Genomic DNA, 13,662 nt, shown 5'->3' with positions numbered 1-13,662 from the left:
CCTCCCTTCTGCATCTCCCTCCCTCCATCCTTCCATCTCCCTCACCTCCGACCTCCACCCCCCCCTCCACCACCCTCCCTCGTCCCTCCACTCCCCTCCTTCCACCCCCTCCCTCTCCTCCCTCCTGCATCTCCCTCCCTCCTCCATCCTTCCATCTCCCTCACCTCCGACCTCCCCTCCACCCTCCACCCCCCACCACCCTCCACCCCCTCCACCCCCCTCCACCCCCCTCCACCCCCCCCCCTCCACCCCCCCCCCCCCCTCCACCCCCCCCCCCTCCACCCCCCCCCCCTCCACCCCCCCCCCTCCACCCCCCCCCCTCCACCCCCTTCTACCCCCCTCCACCCTCCCCCCCTCCACCCTCCCCCCCCCCTCCACCCTCCCCCCCCCCCTCCACCCTCCCCCCCCCCTCCACCCTCCCCCTCCACCCTCCCCCCCCCCCTCCACCCTCCCCCCCCCCTCCACCCTCCCGCCGTCCCTCCACTCCCCTCCCTCCTGCATCTCCCTCCCTCCTCCATCCTTCCATCTCCCTCCCACCTCCCCTCCCCTGTCTGCACCGCGCTCCCTCCCCTCTTCTCCTCCGTGCGCCGCATTCCGGCACAGATCGCGAGGCGTGCGGCGCAGGCGACGGCGGTGGCAGCGGCGGCGATTCCTCCGCGTGATTCTCTCTCTCGCCGCCTTTCTCTCCATTTCTCTCTCTCTCGCTCTCTCTCTCGCCGTGTATCTCTCGGCGATTATCTCTCTCTCTCTCTCGCTTCGTGATTCGCGTGGCGGGCGATGGACGCTCGTCGCGGACGCGCCGAGGCCGTGAATTGAGTTTTTCTGAAAATCCTCCTCCTCGTCCGCGCTTCCTCTCATCCCTGCGCATCCTGCGGGCGGAAAATCCCCGCGTCGTCGTCGTGGTGGTGCTGCTGCTGCTGGCGGCTTGAGGAGGAGAGGGGGGGGGCTCTAACCCGGGGGGATCTCGGGGGGGGGGGCTGGGGGGGCGACTCTCCCCGCTCGGCTCTTCTTGCGCGCGAGGACTCCACCGGCAGCCGCCGCCGCCGCATCAACAGAACGGTGAGAGAGGTGGGGCGGGGGGGGGGTAGCAGATGGAGCGAGTTCAGGGGATGTGTGGGGGGGCAAGACCCCCACCGCTCTACGCTGGGCTCTTGATCCCCCCGCTGGGGACCCACGCTCCCCTGATCCCTGGTCGCGTCCGTGGGAGCGGCTGTGGTTCGCGATGTTCTCTACCTGTCTGTGTGCGTGCGTGTGCGTGTGTGGCTGTATGCGTGTGTGTCTGTGTGTGGCTGTGTGTCTGTCTGTGTGTCTGTGAGTGTGTGTGTGGTTGTGTGTCTGTCTGTGAGTGTGTGGCTGTGTGTGTGTCTGTCTGTGTGGCTGGCTGTCTGTGTGTGTGTCTGTGTGTGGCTCTGTGTGTCTGTCTGTGTGTGGCTGTGTGTGTGTGGCTGTGTGTGTGTCTGTCTGTGGCTGTGTGTGTGTCTGTCTGTGTGTGTGGGTGGGTAGCTGTCTGTGTGTGTGGGTGGCTGTGTGTGTGGCTGTCTGTCTGTGTGTGTGGGTGGCTGTGTGTGTGGCTGTCTGTGTGTGTGGGTGGCTGTGTATGTGTGTCTGTGTGTGGCTCTGTGTGTGGCTCTGTGTGTCTGCCTGTGTGTGGCTGTGTGTGTCTGCCTGTGTGTGTCTGCCTGTGTGTGGCTGTGTGCGTCTGTGTGGTGGGGAGCGGTCGTGTCGCGGTCAGCGCCCACTGCGATGCGAACCCGGCGACCCGGGTTCGATTCACGGCCAACAGCCGGTGACGATTATCTGAACCGGTTCTGGGCCTCCGCTAGGTCGACTCAGCCTCAAACGAGTACCCGGTGCGACGTGTAAACATCGCCGCTGGGGAAACAAAGACGGTCGGGCGTGGTGCTGGCCACCCACCCCCTCGTGTGCCGTGCCGGCCTTCACAGGTGCTCGCTAACAGCACTTGCCCCTACAGTCTGCTACAGGCTACACGGGGGAGCTTTGTGCGTTGTGGGGGAGCGGTAACGTAGTGGTCAGCGCGCCGCGGCTACGAACCCGGGGTCCTGTGTCTCGCGTACGGCCACCGATGATTATATTGTCAGATCCGGTACCTGGGCCTCCCCTAGGTCGACTCAGCCTCGATTGAGTACCCGGTGCGACGTGTAAACGTAGCAGCTAGGGAGACAAAGGCGGCCGGGCGTGGTGCTGCCCGCCCTCCTAGGCGCCTTGTCGGCCTTCTTTCGCAACACTTGCCCCAACAGGCCGATGAGGCTATACGGGGGATCTTTGTGTGGTGGTGGTGGTGGGGGGGGGGGGTCGTGTTTGGTTGTTTTTGTTGTTGGTCTGAGATTGGGGGGGGGGGCAGTGGGGGGCACCATCACTCGGGACGTGGCTATGGGTAGCAGAGCGTGGGGTGGGGGGGGCAGGCCTTGACGTGGAGAGGTGATGAGAGTGAAGAGGTGAGGAGGGTGAAGAGGTGAGGAAGGTAAGGAGAGAGACGAGGTGTAAGGGGAGAGGTGAGGAGGGTGACGAGGTGGGGAGAGAGACGAGGTGATGATAGTGAAGAGGTGAGGAGGGTGAGGAGAGAGACGAGGTGATGATAGTGAAGAGGTGAGGAGGGTGAGGAGAGAGACGAGGTGATGATAGTGAAGAGGTGAGGAGGGTGGGGAGAGAGACGAGGTGATGATAGTGAAGAGGTGAGGAGGGTGAGGAGAGAGACGAGGTGATGATAGTGAAGAGGTGAGGAGGGTGGGGAGAGAGACGAGGTGATGATAGTGAAGAGGTGAGGAGGGTGAGGAGAGAGACGAGGTGATGATAGTGAAGAGGTGAGGAGGGTGGGGAGAGAGACGAGGTGATGATAGTGAAGAGGTGAGGAGGGTGAGGAGAGAGACGAGGTGTAAGGGGAGAGGTGAGGAGGGTGACGAGGTGGGGAGAGAGACGAGGTGATGATAGTGAAGAGGTGAGGAGGGTGAGGAGAGAGACGAGGTGATGATAGTGAAGAGGTGAGGAGGGTGGGGAGAGAGACGAGGTGATGATAGTGAAGAGGTGAGGAGGGTGGGGAGAGAGACGAGGTGAGGAGGGTGAAGAGGTGAGGAGAGGGACAAGGTGAGGAGGGTGGGGAGAGAGACGAGGTGTAAGGGGAGACGTGTGACGAGGGGGACGCGATGCTGGTGAGGTGTGGAATAGGGGTGAGCGAGACTCGGTCTAAGGGGAGACGAGAGGGAGAGCAAGAGGTTGACTCGCTGTGGTGGAGACATGGTGAGGTGGAGTGTGAGTTGGTGAGGGGAGACGTGGTGAGGTGGAGGGTGAGTTGGTGAGGGGAGACGTGGTGAGGTGGAGGGTGAGTTGGTGAGGGGAGACGTGGTGAGGAGGAGTGTGGCTTGATGTTGGTGAGGGAAGGTGCAGTGAAGAGGAGGGCGACTTGGTCTGGGTGAGAGGAGACGCGGTGAGGTGGAGGGTGAGTTGGTGAGGGGAGACGCGGTGAGGTGGAGGGTGAGTTGGTGAGGGGAGACGCGATGAGCAGAAGGATGACTTGGTGTGGTGAAGAGGGTGACTTGGTGAGGGGAGACGTGGTGAGGTGGAGGGTGAGTTGGTGTAGTGAGGAGGGTGAGTCGGTGTGGGTGAGTGAGACCCGGTGAGAAGGGAGACAGGACCTGGGTGAGGAGGAGAAGGAGGTGAGACGCGGTGTGGAGGAGGAGGAGGGAGACGTCCTGTGTGAGAGAGATGGCGAGTGGGGGTGAGGCGCGGTGTGGGCGAGTGAAACCCGGTGAGCAGGAGAGGGGAGACGCGGTTTGTGAGGGAGACGCGGTGTGGTTGAATGAGACGCGGTGAGGTGGAGGAGGTGGAGGAGGAGGAGGTGAAGAGGAGGAGGTGAGACGCGGTGAGGTGGAGGTGGAGGGAGACACGGTGAGGAGGAGGAGGGAGATGCAGTGAGGAGGAGGTGAGACGCGGTGAGGTGGTGGAGGAGGAGGAGGAGGGAGACGCGGTGTGAGGTGGAGGAGGAGGAGGAGGGAGATGCGGTTGAGGAGGAGGAGGGAGACGCGGTGTGTGAGGGAAACGGGACGTGCTTAGAATGGAGACGCAGCTCTTGGCGCTGCAGATTCCGCGGGTAAAGCGCGGAGAGAGAGAGAGCCCCCCCCCACCACCACCACCACTCGCTCTTCACCGTCATCATCATCATCAGCATCCAACGCTTCTATCATCAGCCAATAAAGCAGCAGCATCATCATCATCATCAGCCATGGTCAATCCACTGCTGGATGAAGGCCTCCACCCAAGCCGCCGCTAACCGCTCACGATCCTGCGATGTAACGATCCGACCGCCGGCCGATGCTCTGCACAGCGATGGGCTGATCTCGTTATCGCTCCATCTCCACGTTGGACGTACTGTTGTCGAACGCCGTTCCATTGCTTGGCTAAACATCTCCAGCCATTCTCCAATGCGAAATTTTAATAGATAAAATATAATGTCTATCAGTCGGTCAGCTTACCATACTGATTCGTCATCATCATCATCAAACAAGTCATCATAATCAGCAGCAGCATAATCAATAATTTCTCAAAGCATTTATCGAGATTCAGCATCAAATCATCGAGCTTGTCTCCCAGAGATCATCAGCATCATCAACATGACCATTAACCGCGTTATTCACTGTCATCATCTGATTCTGGGTTCATTATCAATATTGTCATCATCATCATCATTGTCATCATCATCATTGTCATTATCATCATTATTGTCGGCATCGACTTTGGAGTCGAATCCGTGCCTGAACTCCGCTCCGCTTTTATCCCAGAGCTGGGGTGAGGGGTGAGGGGTGAGTGGTGAGAGGTGAGTGGTGAGGGGTGAGTGGTGGGGAGTGAGGGGTGAGTGGTGAGGGGTGAGTGGTGGGGAGTGGGGAGTGAGGGGTGAGTGGTGAGGGGTGAGCGGTGAGTGGTGAGGGGTGAGGGGTGGGGGGTGAGGGGTGAGTGATGGGGAGTGGGGAGTGAGGGGTGAGTGGTGAGGGGTGAGTGGTGAGGGGTGAGCGGTGAGTGGTGAGGGGTGAGGGGTGGGGGGTGAGGGGTGAGTGGTGAGGGTGAGTGGGTGGGGAGTGAGGAGTGAGTGGTGAGGGGTGAGTGGTGAGGGGTGAGGGTGTGAGTGGTGAGGGGTGAGCGGTGAGTGGTGAGGGGTGAGGGGTGGGGGTGAGGGGTGAGGGGTGAGTGGTGAGGGTGAGTGGTGGGGAGTGAGGAGTGAGGAGTGAGGGGTGAGTGGTGAGAGTTGAGGAGTGAGGGTGGGTGGTGAGGGGTGAGCGGTGAGGGGTGACGGGTGAGTGGTGAGCGGTGAGGGGTGAGGGGTGAGGGGTGACGGGTGAGTGGTGAGCGGTGAGGGGTGAGGGGTGAGTGGTGAGGGGTGAGTGATGAGGGGTGACGGGTGAGTGGTGAGCGGTGAGTGGTGAGCGGTGAGGGGTGAGGTGTGAGTGGTGAGTGATGAGGGGTGACGGGTGAGTGGTGAGCGGTGAGGGGTGAGGTGTGGGGGTGAGGGGTGAGTGTGAGGTGTGAGTGGTGAGGGGTGAGGGGTGAGGGGTGGTTTGTGAGAGGTAAGGGGTGAGTTGTGAGGGGTGAGTCGTGAGGGGTGAGTCGTGAGGGGTGAGTGGTGAGGGGTGAGTCGTGAGTGGTGGGGAGTGAGGGATGAGTGGTGAGGGGTGAGTGGTGAGGGGTGAGTGGTGATGGGTGAGGGGTGAGTGGTTAGGGGTGATGAGTAAGTGGTGAGGGGTGAGTGGTCAGGGGTGAGTGGTGAGGGGTGAGTGGTGAGGGGTGAGGAGTGATGGGTGAGGGGTGAGTGGTGAGGGGTGAGGGGTGAGTGGTGAGGGGTGAGTGGGATGGGTGAGGGGTGAGTGGTTAGGGGTGAGTGGTGATGGGTGAGGGGTGAGCGGTGAGGGGTGAGGGGTGAGCGGTGAGGGGTGAGTGGTGAGGGGTGAGTGGTGAGCGGTGAAGGGTGAGCGGTGAGGGGAGAGTGGTGAGGGGTGAGTGGTGAGGGGTGAGGGGTGAGTGGTGAAGGGTGAGTGGTGAAGGGTGAGTGGTGAGGGGTGAGTGGTGAGCGGTGAGTGGTGAGTGGTGAGGGGTGAGTGGTTGAGAGTGGGGGGTGAGGGGTGAGGGGTGAGCAGTGAGGGGTGAGCGGTGAGGGGTGAGTGGTGAGGGGTGAGTGGTGAGGGGTGAGTGGTGAGGGGTGAGTCGTGAGGGGTGAGAGGTGAGGGGTTAGGGGTGATGAGTGAGGGGTGAGTGGTGAGGGGTCAGTGGTAATGGGTGAGGGGTGAGTGTTGAGGGGTGAGTGGTCAGTGGTCAGTGGTGATGGGTGAGGGGTGAGGGGTGAGTGGTGATGGGTGAGTGAGTGTTGAGGGGTGAGTGAGGGGTGAGTGGTGAGGGGTGAGGGGTGAGTCGTGAGGGGTTAGGGGTGATGAGTGAGGGTGAGTGGTGAGGGGTCAGTGGTGATGGGTGAGTGGTGAGGGGTGAGTGGTCAGTGGTCAGTGGTGATGGGTGAGGGGTGAGGGGTGAGTGAGTGGTGAGGGGTGAGTGAGTGGTGAGGGGTGAGGGGTGAGGGGTGAGCGGTGAGGGGTGGTGAGTGGTGAGGGGTGAGGCGTGAGTGGTGGGGAGTGAGTGTTTGGGAGTGGGGAGTGGGGAGTGAGGGGTGAGCGGTGAGGGGTGAGTCGTGAGGGGTGAGTCGTGAGGGGTGAGTCGTGAGGGGTGAGGGGTTAGGGGTGAGGGGTGAGTGGTGAGGGGTCAGTGGTGATGGGTGAGGGGTGAGTCGTGAGGGGTGAGGGGTTAGGGGTGATGAGTGAGTGGTGAGGGGTGAGGGGTGAGTGGTGATGGGTCAGTGGTGAGGGGTCAGTGGTGATGGGTGAGTCGTGAGGGGTGAGGGGTTAGGGGTGATGAGTGAGGGGTGAGGGGTCAGTGGTGATGGGTGAGGGGTGAGGGGTCAGTGGTCAGTGGTCAGTGGTGATGGGTGAGTGGTGAGTGAGTGGTGAGGGGTGAGTGGTGAGGGGTGAGGGATCAGTGGTGATGGGTGAGGAGTGAGGGGTGAGTGGTGAGGGGTGAGTGGTGATGGGTGAGGGGTGATTAGTGAGTGGTGAGGGGTGAGTGGTGAGGGGTCAGTGGTGATGGGTGAGGAGTGAGTGGTGAGTGGTGAGGGGTCAGTGGTGATGGGTGAGGAGTGAGTGGTGAGTGGTGAGGGGTCAGTGGTGATGGGTGAGGAGTGAGTGGTGAGTGGTGAGGGGTCAGTGATGATGGGTGAGGAGTGAGTGGTGAGGGGTGAGTGGTCAGTGGTCAGTGGTGATGGGTGAGGGGTGAGTGGTGAGGGGTGAGTGAGTGGTGAGGGGTGAGTGGTGAGGGGTGAGTGGTGAGGGGTGAGTGAGTGGTGAGGGGTGAGTGGTGAGGGGTGAGTGGTGGGGAGTGAGTGGTTGGGAGTGGGGAGTGAGGGGTGAGCGGTGAGGGGTGAGTGGTGAGGGGTGAGTGAGTGGTGAGGGGTGAGGGGTGAGTGAGTGGTGAGGGGTGGTGAGTAGTGAGGGGTGAGGGATGAGTGGTGAGGGATGGTGGGTGGTGAGGGGTGAGTGGTGAGTGAGGGGTGAGTGGTGAGGGGTGAGTGAGGGGTGAGTGGTGAGGGGTGAGTGCTGAGTGGACCCCAGCTGGGATCACCGGATTCAGGGCACGAACTCATCCCCCCCCCCCCCCTCTCGGCTGCGCAGCTGATTCCTCGTGAGAGTCGCCCAGAGGCTCCTTTAACGTGGATCGAGATGGCGCAGTGAACTAACAGATGCGAGATGGGGGAGCCCTGCTGATCCCTCCTCTGCCCCCCCCCTCTGCCCCCCCCCCTCTGCCCCCCCCCTCCCTCCTCTCCTACATCTCATCCACGCTCAATCTGCCCCCTCCTCCCTCTCCCACGCTCGAACTCGGCTCTCGCGTTCATTCCTCCTCGTTCTCCTCCCTCTCATCTCCCCCCCCCCTCCTCCCTCTATCTCGTTCAAGCTCCATCTCTTGCTAGCCTCCACCCCCCCCCCTCTCATCAACCCACCATCTCCCTCCCTTCCCCTACCACCCCCACCCCTCTCCTACCTCCCTCCCTCCCCCTACCACCCCAACCCTCCCCTCCCTCCCCTCTACTCCCTCCATCTCATCAACGCTCCATCTCCCTCGCGCCCTTCCTCCCTCTCATTTCATCTCATCCACTCCCCCTCCCTCCCTCTCTCTCTCTCTCCCTAATTGGGAGGGGAGTCGCGTGGTGGTGGTGAGGAGGAGGAGGATGGTGATGAATGCGGTGCACGTGAGAAGTCTCCGTCTCCTCTCCGCGGCTGCTGCTGCTGCTGCCGCTGCTGCTGCTGCCGCTGCTGCTGCTGCTGCTGCTACTGCCCGGGTTATTTTGAGAGCTCTCGGTTGCTCTGGTAACCCCCCCGCTCTCTCCGAGCTCAGGATTTTTTTTATTATTCCGAGTGGAAATTTACGATCCATCCGTGCGGGGTTGCAGGGTGCGGGGGCGAGGGGGGGGGCACCGCTGCTGGAGGGAGCAGCGAGTGGTGGGGTAGGTGGGGGGGGGTCTGCGGATTTTATCTCGACCCCCCCCCCCACACACACAATCATGCACGTCACTGCGCTCCCCACCCAAACATTGGAGAAGGAGAGAGATGATCTCAGGCGGTGAGCAGGTGAGAGCCCATTGAGAGATGCGCTCTCTTTGTCGACGGCTGAGCTGCGTGCAGCCAAACGGCGTAGATTTACAGGGACCCATAGACTTGCATCGAGACCCATAGCCAATTGCGACCAGAAGTCGTATTGTTCCATGTCATAGCTGGGATTGATGATGGTCGTTTACGACGCTTTGCCAATCCCACCGCTGGACTAAGGACCCCCCCCCCCCATGTCGTATCGGTCGTTTTTGACCATACTTCACCATGCTGGTCGAGGGGTTTCAATAAATGCGGCAAAACCGAAAATTCCAAAACGTAACTAAGGCAACGCAGAGGATAAACACAATTTTAAAGCATTAAACATTAACATGCAACACAACAACTCTCAAACGTTACATTTCATAATCGTCATCGTCATCATCAGCAGCAGCAGCAGCCACGATCAATTCCGCTGTTGGATGAAGGTCTCCTCCCCAAAGCCATCGCCGTCCTGTTCGCAATCCCACGGCGATGCCGCAACGATCCGTCCGGACCCCTGTTCCCGCACGCGACGACCCATTTTCCCCACCGCTCCAATCTTCAGCTCCGTCTCCGCGACGGGCGCCTGGGTCACGGCGCGCAGAGAAACCCCGACGGGTGTGGACCCACGGCCGCGCTCTCCCCAGCGAACAATTTGCTCCCGCGCACGTAAGCCGCGAGGGGACGGCCGCTGATTTTTTGTTTCGTTTATTTTTTTGTCAAATCGGCGGCATTCACGTTGACGCGCTGCGGGCCCCCCGAGCGCGCCGTCTAATCGGAGCTGGATCTCTCGCCCGCTGTGACGCGCGGATCGGAATCGCAGAACGCGGCCGACAAAGAAAATGGAGCGAATAGATGCAAAGTGCGACAAGGGGAGCGCGCGGGGGTGGCAGTGACGGAGGAGGCGCAACGCTTGGGACACGCCGTCGGTTCAGGGACGAACGCAAATTCAGAGTCGATGTCGTCGTCGTGGTCGTCACATCGACTGCCAATGCAACAATGGGAGACGCTGCACGTCCGTCGGCTACATCGTGTGCAGTCGTCAAAAGGACGGGCAATACAGCGGGTGACGTTTCGGGCATTGGCCCTTATTCTTCACAGGGTTTGATAAGCGTGGCGAGTGTTTACTTGGTGTGTGTGTGTGCTCGTGCACACCACTGCCAATAGACCAGCAGCAGCAGCGTCGCCAAATGGATTTGTTGGTCAGTTTCACCCGGACCGAACTTCTCCCGGCAACTCTCGTTCACAACTCCCCGCGTGTTGGTCACCGTCAGTTTTGATTTGCGTGAGTTTGAGTCACTCGCAGACTGAAACACAGCGCTTACTTGCACCGGTATCTAACTTCCCATATTACACTGCGTTTGACGGCGTGTGTGTTACGTGTTTATATATAAACATCGTTTGTTCGCACACTCAGACTCGAGTGAGTCAGAGCACCCGATACGCTGCGGCTGCGTACATCATTTTAAAAATGTATAAAACTATCCTTTTGCACGTCCAGGGGACGGGCGTATTGCAGTTAAACTGAAACTTGCAAGCGAAAAGCAGACTGTGACGTGATATTCATTGCATCAATTCGTGTGCAATTTGTAAGGCCGCGGTGACACAGACTTCTTTCATGTGAAGGTGATAATCCCTTGTTCATCGTGACGTCCTTTTTACTTGGATGTCTCAACAATAGCGTGACGGAGACCACGTGACGTGAGGGTTTCTGCCTTTGGCGTGAGGGTTGTGAGTTGACGCCGAGGAGGGGGGAGGAGGCGCCTCGCACCCCCCCCATGTGGAGTGACGTCACCCGCTAATTATTGTTAATGAAGGGGGGGTGTCCATTTAGAGGACGTCACCTGGTCATGATTAGTAATGAGGGGGGCTGCTCGATGTGGAGTTACGTCACGAGTATTCTTTGGTTCTTTCGGTAAAGTCACGAAGAAAAAAATTAAGTGAAAAAAAATATTAACAAAAAACACGAATGTAGAATGTAGCCTGGTTCTTAACCTCGGTGAGCGTACTGGCGGGGGGGGGGGGGGGGGTCTCCATGCAGTGTGACGTCACCCGCTCATGATTATTAATGAGGGGGGGGGTCCATGTGGAGGACGTCACCTGCTCATGATTATTAATGAGGGGGGCTGGTCGACGTGGAGTGACGTCACGCACGGGACACACAGACAATCTTGGCTCATCATAGTAGTAAACAAATATATAGGGGAAAGGTGGTAAAGGCTACAATGCATTGCCGAAAGAGAGGTGAGGGGTCAGATAGTGCTGTTCTATAAATAAAATGCAAACATCAATGTGCGTAAATTTCGATTTAAAGCTTTCGTGACTGCAGGGATTCATCTTCTTGGTTCTTTCGGTAAAGTCACGTAGAAGGGAAGTAATAAATAATAAAATCAATGTGCGTAGCCACAATAAAAAATAAAAATCGAGATTAATAACAAAATAAGGCATACAAGCTGTAAAATGCTGGTCTCCGAGTAAGAGACTCTTACGTTAGTGAGCGTTAAACACCTCGATTGTTAGTTGTTGCGATATGCCTTTCGGACCCTTGCCGTACTTGTGTTCTCCGCAATATTGACGTTTCTGTTTTGTTATTGCTGCTACTGGCAGGCTCATGCAGCACGGTGGATCTCGCCATCATCATCATCATGGGACCTCCTTTGCCAGTACCAAAATATACTAATAGGGTTTTTCCCCTTTTTTTGGCGTCATCTGGTCGAACACCATATGAGACTAGGCTCTAAAGAAAGCTGTCTCTGGTGTGGACCAATCAGTTTCAAAGACAATGCATAAATTATCAGAGTTGTGTTTTTTTATTGCATTTGACTGCAAGTATTGTGGTTAATGTAAGTATGATTCCTTGCAAAAGGTGTCAGTTTTGTTGCCAGAAAAAAGGGGAAAAACCCTATTAGTATCATCATCATCGTCACCATCATCCGTGCAACAAATAAATGAAAACAATCAAGTGGAGTGCAAGGCAAGGGTGGACGGGGAACGCGACCCAGAGGATATTCTCCGTGCGCAGTGCTCGGCAGATCGTTATGTCGCATCACCGTGAGAGACTGCGAGACGGCTTTGGCGGTGGGGCGGGGGGGCGGGGTGGAGATCTTTATCCAACAGTGGATAGAACATCTCGAGGAGCTCGGAGAGCCCCTCTTGCGATGTGGTTCACGCAAAATCCCCGGGATGTCGTTGCGTTGATGGGCAGCCCTTCTTCACGTGGGTGGCTCGGTGCGTCAATGTTGAGCTGTGCGGGGTCAGGTGAGGCTCGGTGGTTCAGAGGTCAGATCGCTGATTCATCCGCGTTCTCAGGCTCGCACTATTGATGGCTCTCAGCCGCGGTCACCGATGACTCGGTGTGGAGGGGCGACGTGGTGGGGGGGGGGGGGAGTTAGCTTCCCGCCCTTGGCGTGGACAACTCCCGGATGGACAGCTTGCCCCCTTGGCAAAGCCATCCTTGGGTCGAGGTCAGAGATCGCGAGGTTTCGGGCTGAGCGTGTGTGCCGTGCGCGTGTCTGCCCCGCCAGGAGCCCAGGAGCTGCGAGGAGTTGTCAGGAGGTGTCATCTGCCACCGGATTCCACCGGGAGCCACCAGGACTTGCTAGGAGCTACCGGAGACCATCGGGAGTTACCTTGACCTCGCAGGCTCCAACAGGAACGACGGGAGGTCACCGCGAGTCGCCGGGGTCACCGTAAGCCGTCCGGCAACGACCAGGGGCCACCGGGTGCTGACCCAGATGTCGCGATGTGAAGACGAGACGTGAGCCTGCGATGTGGTGGCGGAGACGCTGAGCTCGAGACGACACGGAGAGGAGAAACTCTCGTCGCGCGAGGTAGCAGGGTCGACGCGAGAACGCGAGCGGCAGGCTCTGAAGCGACCAGCGGGTGAGACTTGGCGTGGCGAGATGTGACGAGGATTCGAAATCGTCGACACGTCTCCAGTACCTCACGGAAACTACCGGGGGTCCCCCCACCCCCCTTGGAGTTATCCGGAAGCGGGAGCCGAGCAGCGGCACGCCGAAGCGGCGCCGGTGCCACGAGCAGCACCGACCCCCGCCCCGCGCGCGGGGGTGGGGGGCGGGCGGACGCCCGCGATGGCGCGCATGGGCGCCGCCCCGCTCGCGGCCTGCCTCGCCTGCCTGGCCGCATCGTCGGCGCTGGCCGACACGCTGCACCCGGTGGTGACCACCAACTACGGCAAGCTGCGCGGCGTCAAGGTGTCGCTCAACAACGAGATCCTGGGGCCCGTGCAGCAGTTCCTCGGCGTGCCCTACGCGGCACCGCCGGTGGGGGAGCGCCGATTCCTGCCGCCGGAGCCGCCGGCGTCGTACGGGCACGTGCGGAACGCCACGGCGTTCGCGCCCGTGTGCCCGCAGAACGTGCAGGGCGTGCTGCTCGAGGTCATGCTGCCCGTGTGGTTCACGGCCAACATCGAGGTGGTGGCCGCCTACGTGCAGGAGCAGAGCGAGGACTGCCTCTACCTCAACATCTACTTGCCCACCGAGGACGGTGAGTGCTGGGCGGTGGGCGGCGTCGACGGCCGACTGGCCGGACTCGGTCCGGGCTGTCAACCAGCCTCTGTCCTGGCGTTTTACTGAAATGGCTCCTGCCTCTAGATTTGAAGTTTTCGTGACTGCAAGGATCCATACTCTTTGGTTTTTTCGGTAAAGTCGCGTCGGTTAAAAAATAAAACAAGTAAATTTAATCGCGACGTTTCGGAGGCAACACAAGCTTCTGTCTTCAGGTGGAACCGTCACAGCACGATTGCTGCATCAAGTGAAGAGAGCTCTAAGACACACGACCTCATATACTGGTTAAGGGGAGGGGTGGAGGAGTAATTTTGCTGTGACGGTTCCACCTGAAGACGGAAGCTTGTGTTGCCTCCGAAACGTCGTGATTTCATTTATTTGGTTTCTTTTTTAACCCACGTGACTTTACCGAAAAAACCAAAGTGTATGTATCCTGGCTGTCAACCAGACTTTGACCTGTCTTTCAA

General features: G+C 59.3%; 1 protein-coding gene across 1 annotated transcript in view; it reads left to right on the top strand.

Annotated features, from left to right (window-relative positions):
• The first annotated feature begins 584 nt into the window (after window positions 1-584).
• Window positions 585-13,662, top strand: part of LOC133357555 (neuroligin-3-like) — a 35,137-nt gene continuing 22,059 nt past the window's right edge. The window contains 2 exon segments of the mRNA XM_061575539.1: window positions 585-1,059; window positions 12,194-13,175. Coding sequence (XP_061431523.1) covers window positions 12,761-13,175 — 415 coding nt within the window. The 5' untranslated portion in view covers window positions 585-1,059; window positions 12,194-12,760.

This window comes from Lethenteron reissneri, chromosome 58, assembly GCF_015708825.2.
Source record: "Lethenteron reissneri isolate LAM-NWPU_2019-01 chromosome 58, ASM1570882v1, whole genome shotgun sequence".
Classification (NCBI taxonomy): Eukaryota; Metazoa; Chordata; class Hyperoartia; order Petromyzontiformes; family Petromyzontidae; genus Lethenteron; species Lethenteron reissneri.
Note: the sequence above shows the minus strand (reverse complement) of the source record. Positions and strands in the feature narration are given on the sequence as shown.